The sequence below is a fragment of the Mauremys reevesii genome, linkage group 18 (assembly GCF_016161935.1).
Source record: "Mauremys reevesii isolate NIE-2019 linkage group 18, ASM1616193v1, whole genome shotgun sequence".
In the NCBI taxonomy this organism is placed as follows: Eukaryota; Metazoa; Chordata; order Testudines; family Geoemydidae; genus Mauremys; species Mauremys reevesii.
In genome coordinates this window covers 12,626,057-12,633,803 of record NC_052640.1, presented here as the reverse complement: position 1 = coordinate 12,633,803, position 7,747 = coordinate 12,626,057, and the positions used below count along the sequence as shown (strand labels likewise).

General features: G+C 46.9%; 1 protein-coding gene across 1 annotated transcript; it reads right to left on the bottom strand.

Annotated features, from left to right (window-relative positions):
- Positions 1 to 285: 285 nt before the first annotated feature.
- Positions 286 to 6,673, bottom strand: LOC120386283. The gene is made up of 3 exons (XM_039505432.1): positions 6,399 to 6,673; positions 4,511 to 4,553; positions 286 to 1,883 (listed from the first exon to the last, which is right to left on the bottom strand). Exon 3 carries the CDS (start codon positions 1,699 to 1,701, stop codon positions 286 to 288), a length of 1,416 nt encoding a protein of 471 aa, XP_039361366.1. The 5' UTR covers positions 1,702 to 1,883; positions 4,511 to 4,553; positions 6,399 to 6,673.
- Between the last annotated feature and the right edge of the window lie 1,074 nt (positions 6,674 to 7,747).

Below are 7,747 nucleotides of genomic sequence, written 5' to 3'. Positions count from 1 at the left end.
ATGAGATCATAGTTACTTGTAACATATTGATTGGTTCCCCACAGCCATCTCCCTTTGTGCAATATATCATGAATGGTGAAGAGACTACGTGAGCTATTAGAGAGGCTACGTGCGCTATTGCCTAGTCTATGCTTAATCAATAACCTGAGCATTGCTTTACCTTAAGCCAGGAGTAAATGTAATAAACACGTGTGTGGTTTGCCAGCACAGCATGTTTCACTACATCTCCCCCTTTTTGTTTTTAAGCAATTTGCAGGCATAATGAATGCTCTGTTTTGTATTAAGTCATTGCCAAGGGCAGCCGTGGACAAATAGGCTAATAAGTGAAGGAATACACTGTAATATGCAGCAACAAACTATTAATCCTGCAGCTATAACAATAACATATGCAAACATTTGCTTTAGCCAGGATAGGTCTGGCAGCCATCCAGTAAGCCAGTCCCAGAATCCTGAAAAACCAACATCCATAGTAACTTCTTTTGTTAAATTATGTAGTTTTACAATTTGGTTGTCCACTGCTTTTTCATTATTGCTTAGGTTAAAGCAACACATACCATCCAATTTTTCACACCCATAATGATGTTGCATTAAAAGATAATCTATGGCCGCTCTGTTTTGCAAAAGTCCATGTCTTAATTCGCCCTGTTCCTCATTTAACAAGGCTAGAGCTTTAGAAGTTGTATTTAAGGCTTTTACTGCCGAGCAGGCTAAGGCGTTAATATTTTTACTGTTTCGTGCCGCCAGACCGGGCACCCCAACCAGGGATACGGCCAGCGCGACATATTCGGCCTTGCTAATTAGGGCCGCGTGACTATCACAGCTTTCATCAAGGAATACACTTCGTTTTGTCTTAGTAAGTGGTGTACCCTTAGCTTCCTTTTGAGGCAAAACCAAAGACAGCCTACTAAGACAGCATGGAGTTTCATGACTGATGTTGGCTGGAATGTAGTTAAAGGTATATCCGGGGCAGGACCAGAACCAGCCCCTTGGCAATTGTAGGTACTCATACATATATGATATATTAACCATACTTGAGCAATTGAAGTTCCCTTTTGGGAATTGAATACAAGTCTTTTTGGTACAATTAACCATTCTAGCACAACTAACATTAAAACTAGCAACATGCGGTGTTAACAGGGTAACGGCAAAACGTGGTTTGTGCGTTAGTCGATCTCCCCAATTATGGTACCCGGGGTACCCTAAGGCCCTAAGGGTAGAATTTTGTTCTAGAGAATTATAAAACCATGTATCATTGTTGATGTCTTTGGGATTATGGCATACTGGTATTAGGCAAGATCCTAGCACCTCCCCCACCGCCCTCTGCTCCGTTAAGCAGAAGGTACTTTGGTTTAAAGTCTTTGCAAATACCTCCCATATATTAAGATGAACCCCCCCGGTCATTATTGGCCCCCCTTCCGTAGGGACAGTAGTTAAACTGAAAATAATTATTGTTAATAAAAGTACAGAGTTGGCATTTAAGGAGGCTATTAATGCCATCATATAGTTCTCTGCCGTTTTCTCTTGGCTTGTTTTTTCCAACAGTTGTTCAGCCTGATTAGCTAGGTTCTTTACTTGGCCCCATGTGACAGGTGCATTTCGTTGGCCCCCTCGTTGTCGGCCCGTTGTCACTTTTCCTTGTTCATCATATAAGTGTATGTTGAAGTCAGGGATGGGGTTGCTCAGTCCCTGATGCCACGCCATCCTTGTATGGTCGAACGTATCGTGCAGGTACCCAGAGCGGGCCGCTTGGTGTTGATACAGCTGCGTAACCGCGCCCCCAGGTGATTAGTGGCACAGGTCCGCTCCACTCCGGGCCAGGTAGCTGACGATAGGTTACCTTTGGAGCAGGAAGAACTTCGGTCGTCTGATAATGCCGTTGTGCCCTGGTGAAAAATTGAGAATTGAAAGGTAATAGATTTAAATGATTGAGTGTAAACAGTACTTGAGCCAGCCAGACTTCCTTGTCGGTCAGGCTGCCGGGGACAATTCCCCCTTTTTGTTTTTGCCGCAGGAGAGCAGTTTTTAATGTGCGATTAGCTCGTTCTACAATGGCTTGTCCTTGGGAATTGTATGGGATGCCAAAGGTATGCGTGATTCCCCATCCAGAACGCTGCCATCGCTGAAGAGCAATAGGCTGGGCCGTTGTCAGTTTTAAAGCTGATGGCTTTCCCATCACTGCAAAGGAACGAATGAGGTGATTACAGACATGTTTCGCCTTTTCCCTTTTTGTGGCGTTGCCCATATATATCCAGAATAAGTGTCTATGACTACATGCAAATAGGACCAGGAGCTAATGGTGGGAACCGAGTGACGTCCATTTGCCACAATTGGTTTGCACCTAGCCCCCGAGGATTTACGATAGCGGGTCCTGCGAGGTTTCCAGTACACTCAGGGCACTGCTGAATAACCGCTTTTGCATCAGATAGCGGTATGGAAAATTGCTTGGCCAATGCCCTAGCATTTTGGTGATGTAAGGAGTGACTTTCCATAGGAGAGCAGGGGAAAGCCTTTAAGGTGTTATCAGCATAGGCATTGCCTTGCGAGATTTCTCCGGGGAAAGGCTGATGACTTCTAACATGTGCAATAAAAAATAGATGTCGGTGCCGTAATATCAGTTGTAGGGAAAGAAATAAACCAAGCAAATTATTATCCAAAGATGCAGTAACACAACTAGAAGCAATATTACTAACAACATTTGCAGCATACAAACTGTCTGTTATGAGGTTAACCGGTTGATCAGAAAATGTGTTAAAGGCAAGAATTAATGCAGCTAGCTCCGCACGCTGAGGAGAGCGTTATGTAAGGTAAACTGGGATTTCCACTGGTCATTTTTCTTCCAGCGACCACCCCTCTAGAGGGGCCACCATCGGTGAAAATGGTAAGAGCTTCTTGTATGGGAACGGGAGATACCAAGTAAAATACTTTCAGTGGAATATGCTGAGCAACTTGGAGACGAGGATCCTTGGGAGTATGGTAAGTTACGGACCCAACATAATTGGCTAGGGCTATTTGCACCTCCTCCGAGTGCATACATGCAACTTCCCAGGTGGCGATGGGGATGGGGATAATAATGTTTACTAAATCCATGGCAAACAAGTTTAGTGCTCGATTGCGTCCTTTAGTGATTAATTGAGCAAACATTCCAGACAATGGGACGAGTGTGTTTTTGTGTGTGTGTGGTAAATACATCCACTGAGGATAAATTCTCTCTCACTTGTATGTTGAAGTAATGCCCCATGAATTGCTTAGTGTCCCCAAGAATGATTAAGGACGGGGCACGTCAGGTACTGCTCTATCTACCCATCTGTCTGCCATGGCTTCGTTGACCTTATGCACTACCTCCTGTTGTTCGTTTGTTAGTGATATTATGTCTCCGGTTGCTTTCCTAATTTTAGGGCATTAAACAGTGGAGTTAGCATAGATGTGGGAATCTTGTAATACGGTCTTATTCAATTTATGGATCCCAGAATTTGCTGAAGTACTACATATGTTAATTTTTTGGCAAGGTAAGTTTTGGAAGTATGGGCATGGAGTATGCTGCAAGCATTTTATGACCTAAATATTGAAAAGGTTCGGCTTCCTGTATTTTTTCCGGCTACTACCAGACCCGATTGACATAAGATATCAGTTAACTCACTTTTCCATGTGGTGGGTAGGGGCCTACCGGCTATTAAGATATCATCCATATAATGGTATACAAGTAGCTTTTGAACTTATTTCTGAAAGGCTGAAGAGCAGTATTTACAAAATACTGACACATGGTAGGGCTATTTAACATGCCCTGGGGTAACACTTTCCAATGATAACGTGTTGTGGGTTGGGCGTTGTTCAGGACTGGCACTGTGAATGCAAAATACTTTCTATCCTTTTCCTGTAACGGTATTGTAAAAATACAATCCTTTAAATCAATTATTGCTACCTGGTAGTCATAAGGGATTAAATTTGGATTGGGGAGGCCACACTGCAGGGGGCCCATTGGTTCTAGTATTTTATTAATTTCCCTCAAATCGTGAAGGAGCCTCCATTTTCCTGATTTTTTCTTAATTACAAAAACAGGAGTATTGTACGGGCTTGTAGTATGCTCAATGTGTCCATCTTTTAATTGTTGCTCAACTAATTGCTGCAAAGCTTCTAATTTGTCTTTAGGTAATGGCCATTGTTCTACCCAGACTGGTTTATCAGTTTTCCACTGTAACGGAAGAGCCTGAGGCTTACTCATCTTCCAAAACCAGTTTTGCCCCTATCTGTTCTAACAAATCTCTTCCCCAAATGTTAAACTGTAAAGGCAATATGCAGGGTTGAATATATGCTATTATGGGGCCTTGTTCCTGGGATTTTACCGGTAACCATTGAGAGCTCTTTTTAGATGCTTGGCTTCCTCCTACCCCGAATACCGCAGGGGCTATCTCAGAGGGCCATTTAGGTTCCCAATCCTTTTCAGCTATGACAGAAACATCCGCCCCTGTGTCCAACAAACCGGTCAGCCACTTACCTTGGAGTATATACTTACGTTGAGGTTTGTGCAGGGATATTCGGTGTACCAACGCCGCCACCTGTGGGTGAAAGGAAGAGTCGCTGTCGCCTTCAGTACGGGTTGATCCAAAGCCTCCTGTATGTGTTACCTGTGATTTTTCTCCAGGGAGCTCATATGGCAACAGTATCAGTTGTGCCCAGGAGTCCCCCCGTCTTAAAGTAAAAGGCAGGTGACTCCAATACTGAACATATATTTTTCCCTGATAATCAGCATCAATCACTCCTGGAACTACCATAATTCCTTGTTTACTTGCTGATGACCGAGGGAGTATAATGCCCACCGTCCCTTCAGGAAGGGGCCCTTTTAGTTGAGTAGGCATTAAAAGAACTTCCCCCGGTAAGAATGAGGATTTTTCTTCTTGATTATACAAGTCTATTCCAGCACTGCCGGTCGTTGCCGGTTGCGCTCTAATCAATTCTTCCGCCCCCATTGTTTTTCCGGGGCCCGGGGAGGGCCCGTTCACTGGTTTCCCTGCCCTAGTCCTGATCGACATTGATTTGCCCAATGATACCCCTTGTTGCATTTAGGACATTTTTTGGAGGGCCTACCCCCTTCCTGGGGCCTTCCTTTATGTGCTCCTCCGGTGCCCTACACTGGCTTTTAAAGTGTCCCGGTTTTTGCAATTAAAACAATTTCCTGCTGGTTTATTACCTTGTCTTATAGCCCCTGCCAAAAGAGCCATAGCGTGGGTTTGACTACCGACATCCGCAAGCCTGAATCATGTCCGCTAAAGTGTACGAGGGGCGATGTATTATAGATTGCAGTACCTTCTTGCAATCAGCATTAGCTTGCTCATAGGCCAGTCGCTGTAAAAGCTCTGTCTGTGCCTCCTCGTTATCGACCTGCCGATGTACTGCTTCCTTGAGCCTATCTATGAACTGCGGATACGGCTCTGTAGGCTGCTGCCGGGTGGCTGTGAAAGACCTAGTCGGTTTCCCACTTACGGGAACCCTTCTGAAAGCTCTCATAACACTAAGTTTAGTACGAATATATGCATCTGGGTCTAACTCCAACTGTCCCTCTATAGTGCTAAATTGGCCTGCTCCATAAATCTGGTCAGGCGTGGCAGCTGGGGTTGAGTATCCCACAGCAGCTAACCTAAACTCACTGTCCCACACCATATACTGGGCGGGGGTCAGCACCATACGAAATAAGTCTTTCCAATCTTGTGGAGCCATAATGTAGCCATTTCCAATTCCTTCTAAGATGCCTGCCACGAAATTAGACCTAATGCCTGTCTCCGTGATAGCTTTTCTCACTTCCTCAGTACTGTATACGGTAGCGCCGTCCACTGTCTGACGGCATCGCCCTGTGCATCGACTCCTGCCGCTATAGGCATTAGCATGGGCAACTCCCCCTCCCACTGATGTTCTTCCTCCAAATTCAATTCCCCCGTCTCACGCGCCAACGCAACCGCCGCCCGGACGCAGCCCCCACGATTCCCCCGGAAACAAGGCTGATCAGTTCCTTTATCAACGGGGGGATCCGAGGGCCGCTGCCCCGTATCCGACACCGCAGGCGCTGGTGGTAGCACCGGAGGCGGTGTCGTCAGCGCGAGAAGCGGGGCGGCAGTGAGAGACGCCTGTGGCCCCAGTTTTCCCACTGCCTCAGTACAGCGCTGCCACATGAGCAGGTGCTGTACTGCTGCTCTCGGTTTCTCAAAGAGCTGTGTTCCTATCTTTTGCCAATCTTCTTGCTGCAGGGACCCCTCTTCGGGATACCAGGGGCATTGACATTCTATTTCCTTAACAAAATCCTCTACATGCCGCAGCGTAACCGCTGGGCAACCGCTCCCCTCAATGAGCTTAAATAATTCCTTAGCATGAGCCTTTTGTGGCACTGATAAATCGCTCCCCATACTCACGAGTGGCTGTTTCCAGCGGGTGCACCTAGACTATTCCAGTCGGATGAGCAGGGTCCTCGGGATCCGTGAATCACGTCGGGTCACCAGATGTTGGGATCAAGGAGACGCGGAGTCAAGAGGTTTGTTAAGCAGGCGTCCCGAGCTCTCTTGAGCTGGGTTTTTATTAGTAATTAGATCAAAGAGCATGAGATCATAGTTACTTGTAACATATTGATTGGTTCCCCCACAGCCATCTCCCTTTGTGCAATATATCATGAATGGTGAAGAGACTACGTGAGCTATTAGAGAGGCTACGTGCGCTATTGCCTAGTCTATGCTTAATCAATAACCTGAGCATTGCTTTACCTTAAGCCAGGAGTAAATGTAATAAACACGTGTGTGGTTTGCCAGCACAGCATGTTTCACTACACAGGCCCACCTGAAAATCCTAAAGCTGGTTCTGCAGGATAAAACTTTCAGCTCTCATTAGGTATAAAAACCCATGGCTGGCCAGTGCCGCTGACTCAGGCTTGGGCTAAGGGGCTATTTATTTGCAGTGTAGACATTTGGGCTCTAGGACCCTGTGAGGTGGGAGGGTCCCAGAACTCAGGCTGCAGCCTGAGCCCCAATGTCTACACTGTAATTAAACATCCCCTTAGCTTGAGTCAGCTAGTATGGGTTAGCCCTGGGTGTCTAACTGCAGTGTTGACACAGCCAGTGAGACTCAGGCTGAGCCTGCAAGTGTGTTGTAGGCAAGCATGCTAATGCTACAGCAGCTGCTGCGAGGGGCCACTCTCTCCCAGCCTTCCCTACACCTACATTAGAACAGGGGGAATGTGTCATGTAGTCCTGCCCCTCCCCCATGCTGGCCATTCCCCTGAGGAGGAGGTCGGGGCCAATCTGTCCCCTCCCCCACTTGTTTGTTTAGAATCAGAGAGATGCTGAGGGCGCTTGGAACCCCGTTAATGCCCTGGGCTTCCCCTCACACATACACCACTAGCCAGGGCAACTCTCTCACCTCAAGAATGAGGAGGGGTCCAGTTCTCAGCCACCAACACCAGGGGGGACCTGCTCCTCAGCTATGCGATCGCCAAAGGGCTAGAGGCTGCAGGACAACCTGTCTGCCGCCTCCGCTGGGAACAGCTTCCAGGTAGGGCTACTCTGAGAGAGGATGGGGAGGAGGGAGCATTGCATGCTGAGAAGTGTGGAAGGATTGATGGGTTGAGAGTGGCAGGCCATGTTACTGCCTCACCGCTCTGCGTGGGCCTCCCTGTACGTGTGACTAATGCTCTCTTGCTCATCTCTATGCCGTGCAGCGATGGAGCAGGAGAAGGGCCAGATTTTTAAGAGTATGGAGGTATTGTTCCATT

What these genes read in the sequence shown, in the direction of transcription:
- LOC120386283 (XM_039505432.1), bottom strand. Translation starts at nt 1,701, where the DNA reads ATGGCGTGGCATCAGGGACTGAGCAACCCCATCCCTGACTTCAACATA.